The 16,766-nt window shown below is 39.3% G+C and overlaps 1 protein-coding gene across 9 annotated transcripts in view; it reads right to left on the bottom strand.

Annotated features, from left to right (window-relative positions):
- VPS13B (vacuolar protein sorting 13 homolog B) overlaps positions 1–16,766 on the bottom strand; it is a 459,486-nt gene that overhangs the window by 15,706 nt on the left and 427,014 nt on the right. For all 9 annotated transcript variants that reach the window (XM_084510475.1, XM_084510471.1, XM_084510472.1 and 6 more), the window contains 6 exons: positions 14,695–14,822; positions 13,909–14,108; positions 11,198–11,316; positions 9,173–9,996; positions 4,440–4,616; positions 3,357–3,527 (listed from right to left, as the gene is read on the bottom strand). In XM_084510475.1, the coding sequence (XP_084366601.1) occupies positions 3,357–3,527; positions 4,440–4,616; positions 9,173–9,996; positions 11,198–11,316; positions 13,909–14,108; positions 14,695–14,822 (1,619 nt within the window). The remainder of the gene's footprint in view (positions 1–3,356; positions 3,528–4,439; positions 4,617–9,172; positions 9,997–11,197; positions 11,317–13,908; positions 14,109–14,694; positions 14,823–16,766) is intronic.

The following is a 16,766-nucleotide window of genomic DNA, read 5'->3' as shown; positions in this document are numbered from 1 at the left end:
TTGTCCTTCTGCGTTGCCGCAAATGTTTTATACTGAAAATACAGCTGGGGCGTAGTCTCCTTACAGCAAACATCGCATGAAAATACAGCTAAAATAAAAGAGCACCTGTTGGCTTGCATTAATATATTTGTACAATTAGCGTGCGGAATAGCAAGACCTTAAGGATTAAAGACAGGCAAACTTAAAACAGCCTTGACACAGTGATCGTTGCACAGTCAGAACAACAATAACAACAACAACCCTTAATAATAGAAATCTGAACTTCTGCAATCCAGGCTTCTCTACCAGGACAATTACATTGTCACTCAGTATTGCTATTAATTCATTTCCCTAAAAAGCAAGTAGCTTTTAGTAGCACTTTTGACACTGTGAAAAAATGTTTTCCCTAATATTTGTCTGCTTTTCAGTTATTCAGGAATGATTGACTTTCTAACGGGAGCTACTTCAATATGGTACTGTTCACGAGGCTCAGCAGCTGAAAACGAAGCCTATAGTTTCAATACTCTTTTGCACCTACTATTTTACGCTTGACCCTGTCAAGCAAAATACAGAAGATAGTCCCTCAGTGGGGAGTGCCTGTCATCTAAACATTTTAAGTACAATTTCACTGCATTTTTGTCCGATCATATTATAAAAACAAAACAAAACAAAAATAACTATCACAAGCTTTTGCTTTTTCACGTACAAATGTGACTAAAATGACCCAGGAGTCTCCCCCAAACTAGAAAAGGAGAAGATAGCCTGCCAAAGATAACAATCAAATCAAACAACACCCTGACAGTGCTTGAGTCATTTAAAATGAGACAGGACAAAGCACTTAAGAATGTACCATGGGGAACAACTTGCACTGAGGAGGAGACAAGAGTACATAATTTTGGCCCTGATTCAGCAAAGCTCTTAAGCGCATGCTTAAGAGCTTTCCTGAATTGGGGTCACCATGAGCCAGATTTTCAGAAAAATCAGAAAGGCAGCTCTTCTTTCTACGTAGATACCACAATGTATCGGTGAACTGAGTACTCTTACATGCCTGTGCCTAGGCATGAAATCTGCATTTGGAATTCTTTAAGCTGCTTGCACGAGTCAGATGGCTTTTTACAAACACGACAGTGCTCTGACTATCCTATAAATCTTTCTTACACTTCTCAATTTTACAATTACAATGTCATAGAAATTATGGCTTCAAAGGGTCTTGCTCTCTGCATTCCTGTACTCATCTGAACTCTTCATGCTTGTGAAGGAAAATAACCCAGCAGCTCCGTTTTGTTTCGTTATGTAGGAAGAACCTGGAGGTATTTTTTCAGTAAGCATTTTCATGTTTACTCTGAACACGCTGGTGAAAAAGAGCAGCACGGCAGTAGCTCCCTTCAGTGACTGTTTTTTGGGAAAGGCACAGTATTCATTAGACTAAATGGTCCAGACAGAAACAGCTTTGTAATGCATTTGTAAAAATTGAAATGTAGGTCTGTTCATAATTTAGGTATCGATGCAATTTATGTGGGTGCTGCTGTGTACACATAGAAAATATTATTTTTTAAATCAAGATTAAATTAGAAATTATGCCTACTACAAGTTCATTGAAATATTTCTGATTCTTCCCTTAGTGACAGGTACCATAATTGCCAGTTCCAGTTACCCATAACGTTGGTTATTTATCTGAATGCTTAGCTGTCTGCCATGCTGAGAATAGAGGTATTTAGAAGTGAGAACTCTCTATAGAATAACAGCAGGAGTAAGGAGAGGATTACAACTTGCAAAGGAGCTCTCTTTAAATGCTAATGTGAAATTCAACATTTCTAATGTGATGTTTAATTTCTTAGGAAAATCAGCGATACTGAAATTCTAAATCTTGTTTTTCTAAACTCGGGCGTCCTCCTGCAGACAACCAAAGCATTGTGTACTGGGACATATTATACTAGCACAGCATATTTGTGAATGCATCTTACAAGTTCCTGGCTTCCCTGAACAGCAGAAACTTTACATTGCAACAGCCAAAGCCACAACGTTTTGCTCTGTAGTTCTGGCTGATGCTTTTAGCTCTGAAGGGCTCCAGCGTCGGTGAAGGGGACAGCAACGACGCTATCTTCTTTATTAATAACTGAGCCAAGATCACCAAACCATTTCACCAGCTCACATATACCAGGCTGACACAGTGCTTCTAAAAGTATAATCTTTCAACCAGTTACTCAACCTGACTGCCCTTAGCCCAATAAAACAAGAAGGAAAAATAAAACCTTCTCTGAGCTGCCTTTGATTTGTAACACCAGTAACAGCTTACTATTGGGGTAGTAGCTACTAATATATGAAATTTCTCCTTTATGCACATTTCTCCCAGGACACTCGCTTTCCAGTTTACAGGCATTATCAAATGACAGTACTTCACATCATCTAATGTTATTGCTTAAAATAATTTCCAGTAACTTAACCCAAACTTGTAACATTTTTACCACTTCCTCTTTGGGGCTTTCAGGGCTGCGGTTGCAAATTTAGGAGTTGTGTACACTACTGAAGATTAGGAAAGAGGACGAATCCTTTCAAGCTTCAGCTCTTCTAACCTTTTGCACTGGACTGCATTTGGTCACTTTGATCTCTAAGGGATTCATACTCTTTAATATGCACTAAGGAACTGTGCCAAACAATACAATTCTGCATTCTTTTGCTGTGTGACAAATACAAGTAACCTTGAAAATCCACCCCCTTACGGCAAAACTTCTTTCAGAGATTTTTCCAGTATGGGTTAGTTTTCCAGTTTTCCAGTTTTTAGGTACTATTTTGAAATGGTGAGGGTAATCTTCACTTCTAACAAAACCACTTGGACGCTTCATGAATATAATTACACCGAATCAGGATGATCTGGGTCTCTTTGTAAAAGCAGAATTCCTCATCAAAGATTACTTAACATCTGCACTAAGTTCAGCTGGTTTTCAAACAAAAGCAAGAATCCCCGATATCTACAGTGCATCAAAAACAATCAGTTTCAGAAGGCATTCCTATAACTCGTTGGAAGTAAACACCAGTGTGATGACGTCTTTGTGCTGACTTAGTTACAAGTCACCCTGTCCAATGCAGAATATTCTTTTCTTCTGAGATTTACACCATGTACCAATGAAAATATTTCACAAAGAAAGAGAGTGCAAACTTGTTCCATATCTGCAATTATTTTACCAGCAAAAAGCACACACAGAAGTCACTAAACTTTGCTAAAAGCAAATGGTATTTCATATACATACTGTGCGACTATTTCACAAAACAAAACAAAAAAGAACAGATTTTGCAATTACAACTCACGTGTAGAAAAGGCTGATGAGCAGATTAGAAAACAGAATTATCACTCGAGTTGATATTTAATAGTACATTACCTAGAAGGCTAATGCCTAAACGAGAGAGCCCTTGTCTCAGTCCTTCTCCCAGACTCTCTGGAAGCTGCCTTCTCCATTCTTCCTGTCTGTTGTAATGTTCCTCATCCAGCGACAGCCTATCCATATTCCGAGCAAGACTTGTTGCCAGATTGGTAATTGACGTCAGTGTACCTAAATACATGGAGATATACATTTGGGTCCGGATCAAAATGCTTTAATTTAAAACATGGAGTTGTTCTATGCCTCACTGAAATACTGTGCTTACGAGCAGAACAGCAAGTCAATTGAAAAGTTGCCCATGTGTAACATTCTTTACTATTTGTTAAGCATCACCACACTGCTTCTACGGTCCACATCATGCCTTTTACATTAGCCTTCACCAGGTTTGCCCAGCCAGTGGGAAAAGCAACTCATCCGAACATCCTTCCCGAGGTCCCAAACTTCTGTAAATCTAACCTAAACGGAGAGCGGGCGATGGAAAGGTAAACAAATATTTACAGAATGAGCCCGCAAGGATGTCTCCTGAGTCTGAATCACCAGCAAGCAGCTGCAGCTGCCGAGCTGCCGCCTCTGCCGGCCGGCTGAAGCCACGCGATGGCACTGTTTATACAGACTTCGCAAAACAAAAGCTGCTTGTGTTTTAAATCCAGATCTGCCCTTCTGTCAAAACCTATCCGCATACTTACACAGTTATGACAACTGTATCTACTTTTTTTTTTTTTCAAAAGAAATAATAAATATGATGAGGCAACACAGTGTAGGATTTCTGATGGTTAGCAGAAGTACAGAACACCTTTAATATTTCTGAAGTTATCACATGAAATACTGGCTGAGCCAAGCTGGATTTCCCAGTGGGAGGTTTAAAATTCTGAAGTTTCTGAAACATTCTTACACACTGTAGTTAAGCAGTGATCTGTTTAATACATAAGATGTTATATATGAGCTTTGTTACCCTCCCAGCATTTTGCTGCAGCCTAGCAAGCCAAACAAAGCTGCAAGCAATATTGCTTAAAACTTTTAACACATCCTTTAACAATGCACGACAACAAAGCAGCAGTAGGAGCGACAAAGTGAAAGATCTACCTTTGGAAATGTGTTTTACAAATGATGTTGTTCCTCTGGAAACTCCACTGACAAATGCTCCTGGGCCTCTGGTCAGCCCTTCATAGGGGAGCCTAAAGAAATCAGCTATGCCGTTTCCTATGCTTCTCACCAGGCTAGCTGGGCTTCCGAGGATTTCCAAGGATCCAACAACCCAGCCTGTATGGAGAAACGAGACAAATGTTACGGCTGCAAAAACTGCAGAAGCAGCAGTTGTGAAAAGGTTATTCCTTAATTCTCTTTTTCACACTAGAATTCATCGCATTATGAACTTCCTTTGAGCAAAACACGGGAAATAACTCATCCACTATGAATTCAGAAATGGCAATCTTTCATACTTCGTAAATCAAAGAAATCCTTTTGGCAAACTCACAAATAGCTTTAGAATGACTTCCTTCCAGGAGCTTCCCGTATTTCTGCTAAAAGTGTGTTAGGGAGGTGGATGCGGGATTCTCACAGCTATGGAGGAACAGTACTGAAAGTTCAGATCGCTCGGTCGGTTTTATATGCTATAAGGCAACGTTGTGATTTCACATCCTTATGTGATAGAATTGTGACAGCAAGTTTATACTGATACAATGTACTGCTTTACAGGAGTGTGGAGGTCAATTGCTTGATGGAGTGTTAGGAAAGGGGATGCAGATTTTTGACAAGTGCTTAAGAAGTTATTTTAAATCCACCCCAACCCTTCTAAGCTGATCATTTTCTTTCAGAGTGTAGTGAAAGCCAGACAAATGTCTTTTTCTCAGTACAGTTGTGTAAACACCAATGACATCTACATGCTGATTAGGTTACTCATAGGGGAGTATTCCCTATGCATATCCCATGAGAGGTATCTGCGGATCTAGTTTCCTATATAAATGCAGGGTTGCCAGCAGCTTGCAGGATGGCCAAGCGCACAGCAATTTCTGCGAGCCTTGCTGGAAAGCTGTTTGCAGGTCTTGTCTTTCTCAGGGTGGTTGGCAGCAGATTTATTAGGGAAATAGTGCTGCATGACTTTTTTTTTTCTTTTTGGCGGTCCAGAGAGAGTGATTCAGAAATGGCAATAAACATTAAACGGGAACTGCCTGGTCTTCGAGCCTTGGTATCGTGAATTTCAGCTAGCACTATCAGATCACCACAAGGCACGACAGGGACCGAAGACTGAAAGATGGACTGATTTGCCTCCTGCTCTCCTGCCGAGGGCCCTTGATCTGTGTTGCCCTCCTCATTCCCATCTCGTCACCGCAAACTCCTGCTATCCAGATGCTGTTCTTGTTTTCTAGTAACCCCTCCCAGTCACTCCTGTGGAAGGCTGAATCATGAAACTGAACAGAAGAGAAAATGTTACTCATATGAAATGAATTAATCTCATACTATCATTCTAAGCTCCCGGAAAATCTATTATTCTTGTTGAATCTGTCCCACATTTCAGCCCTGGCAGGTTGAGAGCTCCGGTACATGCCGTATAAAAAGAGGGAATCGCACTGGACATAAGGGAGAGGGTGGGATGGAGGAGGAAAACAAAAAAAAAACAAGCACTACTGGCAGCTTGACGAGCAGAGCGGCCACGAGTGCTTCAGGCCCGCCGTGGCGGCCCGGGAGAGGAGTGTCCCACTGGCAGCCCGCTCCTGCTGGGGACCCAGAGGAAGCCAGCGCTCCAGGCTGGGCCTGCTACTCCCTCAGTGTCATATTTGTAACAAATTATACTTGCCACTGTGTGAAGTGATGAAAAGCTGGAGGGGTGGGGAGCCATGCGCAGATGGAAAAGATGCTCTTTCTGCTTTTTTTTTTTCTGATCGATAATATTGCAATAATCCCTTACAAACGGCCGCATTTTATGTTATTTTTACATCTCCTCGGCATGCCTGAAGCAGTTGCTTCGTTCCCTGAGGTGTCACTGTCACCTTGCTGTCCCTCTGGCTGAGGCAGGCCGGATGGCGGTGCCTGATAACTGATCCCCTCGCCAGAAGTGGTGACGGGATGGTGTGAGGTGACGGCCCCAGGCTGTGGGACACAGCTGGGCAATGCCCCGCTGCCCTACAACACCTCGAGCAGGCACCGCCAGGCCAGGACATGAGAGGCTCCAGCTCCACACACCTGCTTGGCCAGCCAGTGCTTTCAGGCAAGAAAACCAGAATAAAACCAGGAGTTGGGGCTGCCTGGTATCCTGGGGATGGGTCCAGGGAAGCTCTGGAAGCTGTGCACAGCAAGGATGCAGGGAGGGTGACCCTCCTTGGCCAACACTGAGAGCAAAACTTATGGCTTCCTGCTGCCAACATGGACAAGCAGACCCGAGGAAGGTATGGGACTAAGCTGGAATAAAAAAAGGAGACATCAGGAGCAATCCCGCAATTCACAAGCTCTCTGCTACTTCACAAAAATACAGTACCACGTTAGACTGCCATATCCCAAACTATGCTTTGTAATTACATCCACTAATATGAAATAATTACGACTATATTAGCAAAAAGTCACTGCATTTCCTTTGTAGACAACTATAGGGCTAGGTCTGGATGACACTAATAATATTTTAAAATAGATTTTTTGCTAACTTTTAAATAGAAGCTAACATAATTAGAAAAGGATGGGAGATTTCCATTGCAAATTTTGCTAATTCGAGACAAGCAATGCTAATCAGCATATTTGAGAAGAGCTCTCCAGCCTCATTCATTGCTTACCAGACACGGAGTCTGACTGCTCCTCTGCAGCACATGGGGCAGGCAGCCTCATACAACCCCGTGAGGAGGTTTTGGGGCAAATCCTGTGCCCTCCACAGGGTGGCAATGGTCTTGCACGCAGCTAGGGGTAAAACAGGAGTGTATCCCACAAGGAGCAAGGCACAGCTGTTTGGGAATACCGTGTGCAGATGCTACAATGATTTACACATGGGGCAGAGGTGAGGAGAATGGGGTCAAACGCCCCCTCATCTTGGAGAAGACTAACATGGTTTAAATGTAGCAGAGAGACCCCTCTTCCACGAGAGTTCAGTCCAAGAACTGTAACTCACCTGACAGTGAGGAAAGGATTCAGGGCTTGCAAAGCATATAAAGCTTTCTACACAAATTTTTCCTCCTTTTTAACTTTGTTGAAACAATCAGACTTTTGACAAGTGTCACAAACTCTTCGAAATAAAGCAGTTGCTTTGTCTGCCCAGGCAAACACTTATATACAAAATTCACCATTTTAATAATGGTAACCCCTTTCAAAAATACACGTTATTTTTGAATGTTCTGAGAGTGATATAATTAATAACTAAATATAAGGTTATGTGCTTTTCTGAAGAGAAGTTCCACTGAAACAAACCTATTTCTTACTATTTAAATTTGCTTGCTTTCAGCTATGTTATGAGCCCAAAGTAAGGGCTGGACTGTGCACTGCTGCACTCTGCAAGAGTAGCACAGGAGGAAAGACCAATATCAGGCTCAGGAATCTGTAACTAGCATATGTGCTTCACCTGGGATGTTGCAGATGAAAAGCCAATATAACCCCAATTTCCTGCTGCAGTCTATCACCACTTGTAGCACCACTCCCATATAGTTGTGGGGAGGCAAATTCACACTGGGGACCACAACTGGCCACAGTTTCACTCTTAATTAACAAGAAAACAGATCTCCCCTTTTGTACTATGGGATTTGACTGTAAAATAAATCCAAACGAGTAGCAAAAAGCAAAACCTGCAAATTTTGCAAGCAACTACATATGAAAAATAATGAAACCATGTACAACGTTATGGTGCCCAACTGTACACACAGTTGCCATAATCGGCTATGCAAGTCAGATACATGCACAGTGAAATACCAGATCAGGAACTCACTATTTCTATTTATAAATACCTGAAATGCATCTGTACAATTTGGGCAATCATGCACAGAAAACTGGTCACAGCTATGCTTGCAGCACAAATGGACGAATCAGGTTTTCAGAAAATCAATATGCAGGAAAATAAAGCCTACGTTTCAGTGCGGAGTATGTTACTTGTGTGCAATTGTGGAGGGTCTTCCTCCTTTTTCAGGTAAAATTATGTTGTATGCTAAGATAATTTGCACACTAAATAATCTCATTATTTATGAATTTATATTTATAAATATAAATTAACATTTACAGGAAACAGAATGTACCTGCTAAACCTACAGACTAATAGCTCACTATTGATTCTATCTGGGAAAAAGTTAGTAACAGCAAACTTCATAGTTCTTGGATCAAAGGACAGCAAACATCTGTGTGCCAGTTTAGCATGAAGGCTCTATGAAGAAAGACAGATTCCTAATCATAAACTGCAGCCAAAAGGAGTTTTAACAACAAAACAACATTCAGGGCTATAATTTACTTCTGAATGCAGAGCAACATGCTGAATAATTTGATTAAATGTAGTTTTGGGGAGTTTATGTGAGGAATGTGGGTTGATTCAGTCTAGCACTATAATATAAAATGACAAAACCTAAGCCAGCTAGAATACATTTTTACGCTGTGTTCAGGGTTTAGTAAAGCCTTCAGGCGGCTGGCTAATGTTTAGCACAGCTTTACAAATCTTCACTGGTGTCTGCTCGGCCATTTTATTTCCCTTCTGTCGTATGGCAGGACCTGAAACATGTCTCAAAATATTGTATCATTATTAAACAGTGTCTGAGGAAAACAATAATTGTATGGCTAACATCTAAATTACTCGGCCTGAGAAACAATTACAGAATGCTGGTACCTAATAAAAATATTACAGGTTGAGAAAAAGTACTGACCTGCTCTGAAAAGTGCTCCAGCAGCATAATGCATGGCCAAGGCATGGACGAGCTGCCTGGCAGTGGTGAAGATGGGTCCTCGCTCAAACACAGAGAAGGAGAGCGGAGTGTGATCTGAGGCTATATACAGTTTTAACGAAGCGTGAATACTGACGAGCAGATTAACAGGTTGTATTGTTAATTTTCTTAACTTCACTGGCTTGACTAAAGCTCTTGCATGCTCTCTCACTTGATCAGGCAGTATCTGGGTAGTATCTGAAATATTAACGGACTGCCAAGCAGCTTTGCTTTCTGGAAGGTATGTATCAAATAAAGTCTTAATGTAGTAAACAAAGGTGTCTTCCACATAAAGCCTAGCTGGTTTGAGCTCAAAGCTGAGGTCATTCACATGAAACGTGAAATTCTCTTCCTCAGAAAAAGCAATGCAAAGTTTTATAAAGCAGTTTTCCTTATAGTTTTCCAAATCTTTGTTAGAAACAATGAGGTTGTTCACTCTGGACCACTGCATGGTCTCGTTTTTCTCTCCTTGGCACAGCAGGACTGCAAAATGGAAATTGGATTTGCTGTACAGCTGATTGTCCAGTTGCAAGTCTTCACAATACACTTGGAGACTATAAAACGGTGGGAGGCCTTCCCCAGTGTCTCGCTGGAACTCCTGCGACAGGGGTGTCAGGTAGCTGGTTGCTGGGGCCATGTGGAGGAAAACGTTGTCTGCTGTGAGACGCAGAAGTTCAGACGACACCTTGTGATTTGTAATATCATCAAACACAGCAAGACTTAACTGACTGATAAACATTTTCAAGGACAGGCTCTGCTCTTGACTTCTAGACAGGAGGGAAAAGAAGTTTGTTACTTTACATCCTTTGAGTTCAGCTAGCATCTTGCTTTCTCAAAAAGCTAACAGGAGAGATGTTCTCTTTAATACATGGGGAACTCATTGTGCAAGTTCTATTAATGGGATCTGGCAGCCTTGATCACCGCAGTGGGTACCACCCCGGAGATTTTCTAAGAAGTGGAATATTACAGATCTATGCCAGGTTTCTCTTTCTTTCTTATCAACAGGATAGTTTTGACAGGAATTCCCTATATACACAGTAATCCCCTATCAGATTTGCAGCATAGCCAAATATTAAAGTGGACAACAAATAACATTTTCTAATAATTCAACTACAGCCTCAGCTGTACAGCATTTTCTTGGAGCCACTACTGAAGGCTACTATTATGGATAATCCATTTCACTTTATCAAGGCAAAGTGCGCTCCAACTAAACCACCACAGCATTTTTATAGCGATGGCATTGAGGGCTTCCCCCCCTCCAGTGTTAACTGCTCTTTGCCAAGTTTAACTAGCAAGTGGGCTATTAAGTACTGCTGATGACCAATTTCTGAGGGATTAATACTTAATTATAGCTCAAATAAAAACAGTACAAGACATTCCACTCTAATTGTAACACCATTGCTGGAGGCCAGGTGTTCTGCATGCTAGAAATAGGTAGTGCTATAATCACAACTGAATGGAGTTGAGCACCAGGCTGTGTGTGGTGCGTGGTGGAAGCAGGGGAAGTCTTCTAAGGAAGAACATTATAATCAGGTCCAGTTAATTACTGGATGTAAGACTTTTTCTGCAGTCCTTACACATCAAGCTTCCCATCAATTTTAGTGGGAGCTTGTATGATGAAAGATGGCAGGATCTGGCTAAATATATTTTAAACTTATGAACACACTCAAAATTAATTATGATTGAAAACAATTTTTTTTAATGAACAACTCAGGACTTCTTTTTGTATCAGACATATAAAGTTTACCCTAAAGCAACAAGACTTTTGATGTTAGATTGTCTTTTTTTTTAAGCTGTGATATACAAAACATAACATGTGGTCTAAATATATGCCATGGAACATGCAGCAGTATTAAACAAAACAAACAGTTAAGACAAAGTCCATAAGTCAGTTAACACTTGGTAAGCAGCCTGACTTCTTGGGACTAGTCAGATATGCTTTTACCATATTTTTTATTCTTTATGTACCTGTTGAGGTTGATCTCGATGGGTTCCGCTCTTCCCTCTGGGGCCAAGGTTATAATTATTGTTCCACACTGATGGGCAATGTCCACATAAACATAGCCAAAGCCAGTTAAGAACACAATCTAGTGGAGAGAGGTAAACACATACAGAATGCTACTGAAACTCTTATTTTTAATCTGTCAAAATTTGAATTAATACTATTAATGCCTTCTGGTTGAGATCTTCTACTCAAATCACAATACTGCTCAGGAAAAAAAAAAAAAAGAAACAGATTTCAGTAGTTCAGAAAATAATAGCTCTGATATTTAAAATATTTCAGCCCTAGAGCTAGATGAAATTTGCACCTCATCCTTTGACTGAATACATTTTAATGAGAAACTACTCTTCCAGGAATAAGCAAGATATGCTGCGGGGGGGGAGTAAAGAGTAAAGTGAAAATTTTAATTTGTGATTTTGGACTAAAGAGAAAGGCATACTCCTGGAGCTCTGCAAAATCCCACCTTCTTCTCTAGAAAATAAATCCTAAGTTAACATTATGCTGCTATGCTGTAGCTCAGAGCTGGTTAGATGAGTGGCTGATAGCACGATGCAAAACACATGACAGCAAAATTATAAAAACTAAGGCTAAAATGTAAGTAATGTCGTGGATTCATGACAACTTGCTTAGCAACTCAACACTGAGCAAATTTTTAAGCCATCTACACCGGTTTTGTATGAACACCTTCACATGCAAGATGCTGTCACAAAGAAATTCCAGGAGTCCACTGGAAAGTTTAAAACATCTAAAAAGTCAGGAAAATGGGAACTTGACAACAGGCTTGTGTCTTGCTTGTACAATGTGCAAATGTTCATTCTGAACAAGTTGCCTTTAGGATTAAACAGTCTCATTTAAAACATGACATTGTTTTTGGAGCTTAATTGTGTGGTATCACCATGTAAGTTTTGTGTTTCCCCGAATATAAAAATTTAAGGTCTTTTTAGGTTTAGAAGACTCACAGCAGTCCTTGTTAGTACAAGCTAGATTCTCTTGTAGTCCCTACTATCAACACAATGATTTACTAGACTGTAATGAAAGAAACTATTATTTGATAGGAACATAAACTCAGGGAATATCACAAAGATAAAGGGCTAGCACAGGTGAAATAAACAGAGTTTGTCCTGAGCAGTATTTATTGCTGTTAACAAGTCACCAGAAGGAAAAGCAGTTGGAAATTCAGTAGGATCAGCACTTAAATTGTTTCTAACTTAAACTGTTACCTGTACATAATAACATTGTATAGATAATTGTTTCATTCATCAAATTACATCTTCTGAGAATTTTGAGAATTCGTCTGAGAATCACATGTAAAATAATTTAATTAACTGTCAACTTTAATCCTTTGCATATCTGAAAGTTATTTTCAATCCTGCATTATGGAATTGGTGAAAAAAGGACATTTACTGACTTTTCAGTGCAATCTCATTATTTTGTTAACTGTCATGGATCTTAAAGATTGGTCATTTTAATTCTAATCTCAGATAATTCTGGTGAGCAGAGATAAATACGTTAAGTTTTAGTAAATTGGTAACATTTTCTTCTACATATTAGTAACATATTCTAAGAGAAGAGTGAATAAAAAGTATCTGAGACTAGACAGAAAGAGCACAAATTACGTAGGATCATCTAAAGTTCCAGTTATTTCACAATCTCAACCAAGTTGTATGTGAAGTCAAATCTAAAGCTATTAGCATATTCATTATTTATTTGTATTTATAGTTTTCTAAGAGAAAGACTGACTGAGAAATCCTGGGGAAACTCTACATGTAAACCCTAAAACTTCAGTAACAGAAGGCTACAATTTTTATTTGGAGAGTTCTTCAAGTAGACAATGATCCCCAAATGTTGTCTTAGCATCTAATTCCTTCTAGGAGCCAGATACTTATAAAGAACCCTGGTCTGGCATAACATTAATGACTGAAATTTGAAACCTCGCATTGCTTGACTGGCTTGCTGAATGAAACCGAACTACTTGCTATATAACATAACACTCAATAATCAAGAGCATTTTGTGATTGGTCCCCAGGGAAAACATCTGAAACTAGTATTTCTTTCAAAGAGCCAAGCAGTTTATGTTGATTCCATGTAAACTAATGACTTCAAAGATGGAAAAAATTCCCATCAAAAAGAATTACTCCAGTCAAGGAAGTTTTCATTTACCTCAAAACAGGAGAAAAATAACAGAAGGAAAAGCTTTTTTTTTTTTTTTTTTTTTTTTTTATAAAGACATACTTAGCTTCTGTGAGGACACGGAGAATGACAGTGATGATTCCTACAAGATGTAAAGATAAAAAAACCTGGGATAATGAAGTTACCAAATGGAAGGAGTTTCCTGGATCTTGTGTGATTCTTTGCTTCCAGGGACCAGAAATTTTCAGGACTGATTTTTCCAGGGAATGCCTTGACCTTGCCACATTGACCAAAATTAAGTGAAAAACTTCAGCTCTAGAAAGTGTGTATTTTCAATCTATGTTTAAAATCAGCCACTGATAGGGGTAAGCCATATTCTACAAATCCCACAGGAAGGGCCTTTGGAAGGAGAGTTTCCAAGGCTTAAATAAGAAAAACCAAACAAGGCCAACAGAAAGAATATGCACTTTGCAGAAGAACAATATGCTATGCAGGTCAAAAAGACAGAGATTTATGCTGTAAACTAGGAAATAGTTTATAGATTTACTTGAGTTCCTTGATTGTTGATGTCCACAACATCACTCCATTCATTTACTAATTTGTCAGAAGACATCACTTTCAGAAGAATGCTGGGTAACAAATCTCTTGTTTTGCAATCTGGATAGCTGGAGACTTGATGGTAAAGTTCATGATGAACTGAACATTCAGCTGGAATCTTTCTACAGTAAACTTCAAATTTTGGTGTATCTGCAATTTTATAAAATACATAAGATTAGGTCTCTCTAAAACCTGTATTAAATGAAAACCCACCTATGCTTACAAAAACTAAGTTTCTAAAATACACTGCCTGAAAAATTACTAACAAAGATATTACCTTTCTATTGGTTTGACTTGTATGTGTTTTTTTTCTTCTTCTCTTTATATTATTAAGATTTACATAAATTTCTTTTCACTGATCTTTATATTAACATACTGTAGCTGGAATTTTGAAAATATGTTTTGTTTTAGTTACATTTGCCAATCTGAGTAGATTTACTTGTTCTATGGGATTGAACTGATGTCAACAGAATTTCACCATCTACTAGTTTCCTACTACCAAGTCACCTTGGCAGATGGAACCATGGAGACCCAAAAACCTGACCTCATGGTTAGTTTCAATAGCTTTCAGGCTTCAGTATGTTCCAGAGTTTCTCTCTTTGAGATAGACCTTCATGTAAGCATCAACTTCTTTTTTTAATGAGAACACATACTAAATTCATCTTTGTACTGGAAATACAGTAAAATTATTCATACTACAACAGCATATTGTTTCTGATTACTGCATACTACATACCTTTGAAATTCTCCTGTACAAGCAATGAAATGGAGCACCTGTTGTGGATAATTATACGAGGACTTGGATCTTCTGTAAGTGTTAGGTATGTCACACCAAGATGTTCTTGGTAAGTCAGCGTTATAGCTCTAAAACAGAAGAAGATTATTTGGATATGTAATTTTTTTTTGTTTTGGTTACGAACTTTGCAAGTGTTATTAATCTGGACAAATAAAAACATTCAGAACTACCATCTATAAGATTCTTTCTGATCGAGTTCCAATGCAATACTTACGCATTTAGGCAAGTACCTGTCTTCACTAAGCACTACATTTAAATGACCATGTAGAAATACCATTAAACGTAACAGTAAAGAAAAAATCATTTCATAGAGACTACTCACGAGTTAAATGGAGCATGTGTGTTTGCAAGATTAGAGCCCTCGCCAGCACAGATTTATATTAAATTAAAAACATCAGATTGTAAGCCCAAATTTTTAACATAAATCTTTAAAATTTTCCAGAAGAATTTGCACGCATACTTCTGTGATACTCATGAAAGATATTTTTAACAAATACATAAATCTGTAACTGACTACTCCCCTGGAATGATCCACAATGCTATTGCCCTTTCAAACATTGATGTTATAGATCATCACTACATAAATTTTCAAAATGAAAATGAATTAACTGTATACTACTCATTAGCTACTTGAATATAAAGTAGTATAAACACAAATTCTTTTTTTTGCACGTGCAAATTTATTGGCTATTTCTAAAAAAACTTCACCTCTTGGTGATTTTGAAATCCAAACACTCTCAAAATTTTATTAAGATCCTCTATAGCGGTCTCATAATTACAAGGAATTATTTCCTTGTTCTTCACATTTTTTTTTTTTTTTAATTGAAGTCTGTGTGGGAATCGTTAGCATCCACAATATCTCTTAGATTCTGCAGAGGAACCATATGAGGGATTGAATGATATCAAATACTTCAGGCAAGAGAAAGATTAGATGGATGATAATTTATACTGATGTAGTTTCTCTAATTTGAGCAGCTTGTTTCTTATTTATACCAATACAAGCATGTATAGATTTATGTATCAAATCTGAGAATTAAAACTGGGCATTGAGATGGAAGAAGCAAATGCACAGGCAGTGAAAGCCATGTGGTCTGGGAAGAGCAAAGATGCGTAGGGATGGGATCAGGAAAGCCAAAGCACTGATGGAACTGAACTTGGCAAGAGCTGCAAAGAATAACAAGAAGGAATTCTATAGGCACATTGGTCAGAGAAGAAAGGCCAGTGAGAGTGTACCCCCTCTGATGAGGGGGGTGAACTGGTAACAACAGACATGGCTTAGGTACTCAACAACTTCTTTGCCTCAGTCTTCACTGACAATCAGGCTTCCTACATCTCTCAAGTCCCTGAACCTCTAGGTGGGGACTGAGGGAGCACAGTCCTTCCCACTGCAAGCAATGACCAGGTTTGAGACCTCCTGATGAAACTAAACAAGTACAAGTCTATGGGGTCTGATGCCATGCTGTGAACACATGCTGAGACAGCTCGGGATGGTCAGCTTGGAGAAGAGAAGGCTCCGGGGAAATCTCACTGCAGCCCTTCAGTACTTAAAGAGGGCTTATAAAAAAGATGCAGAGTGACTTTTTACATGGCCAGATACTGATAGGACAAGGGTGAATGGTTTAAACTAAAAGAGGGGAGATTTAGATGAGATGTTAGGAGGAAATTCTTCACTCAGAGGGTAGTGAGGTACTGGAACAGGTTGCTCATAGAAGCAACCTGTTCCATCCAACCAGGGATGGATGCCCCATCCCTGGAAGTGTTCAAGGACAAGTTGAAGGGGGCCCTGGGCAACCTGATCTAGTGGGTGACATCCCTGCCCATGGCAGCCGGATAGGAGTTAGATGGGCTTTAAGGTCCCTTCCAACCCAATCCATTCTATGCTGATTCTATGGTCCGATATGTAATAGGACTTCTATTTTTAACTAACTGGATGCATTTGTTTGGAAGCAGAATGCATATTTAAATATTTCAAGCTTTAAAACTTGGAAATCTCTCCCTGTTATACTCTTAAA

This window comes from Aythya ferina (genome assembly GCF_964211825.1).
Source record: "Aythya ferina genome assembly, chromosome: 2".
In the NCBI taxonomy this organism is placed as follows: domain Eukaryota; kingdom Metazoa; phylum Chordata; class Aves; order Anseriformes; family Anatidae; genus Aythya; species Aythya ferina.
Note: the sequence above shows the minus strand (reverse complement) of the source record. Positions and strands in the feature narration are given on the sequence as shown.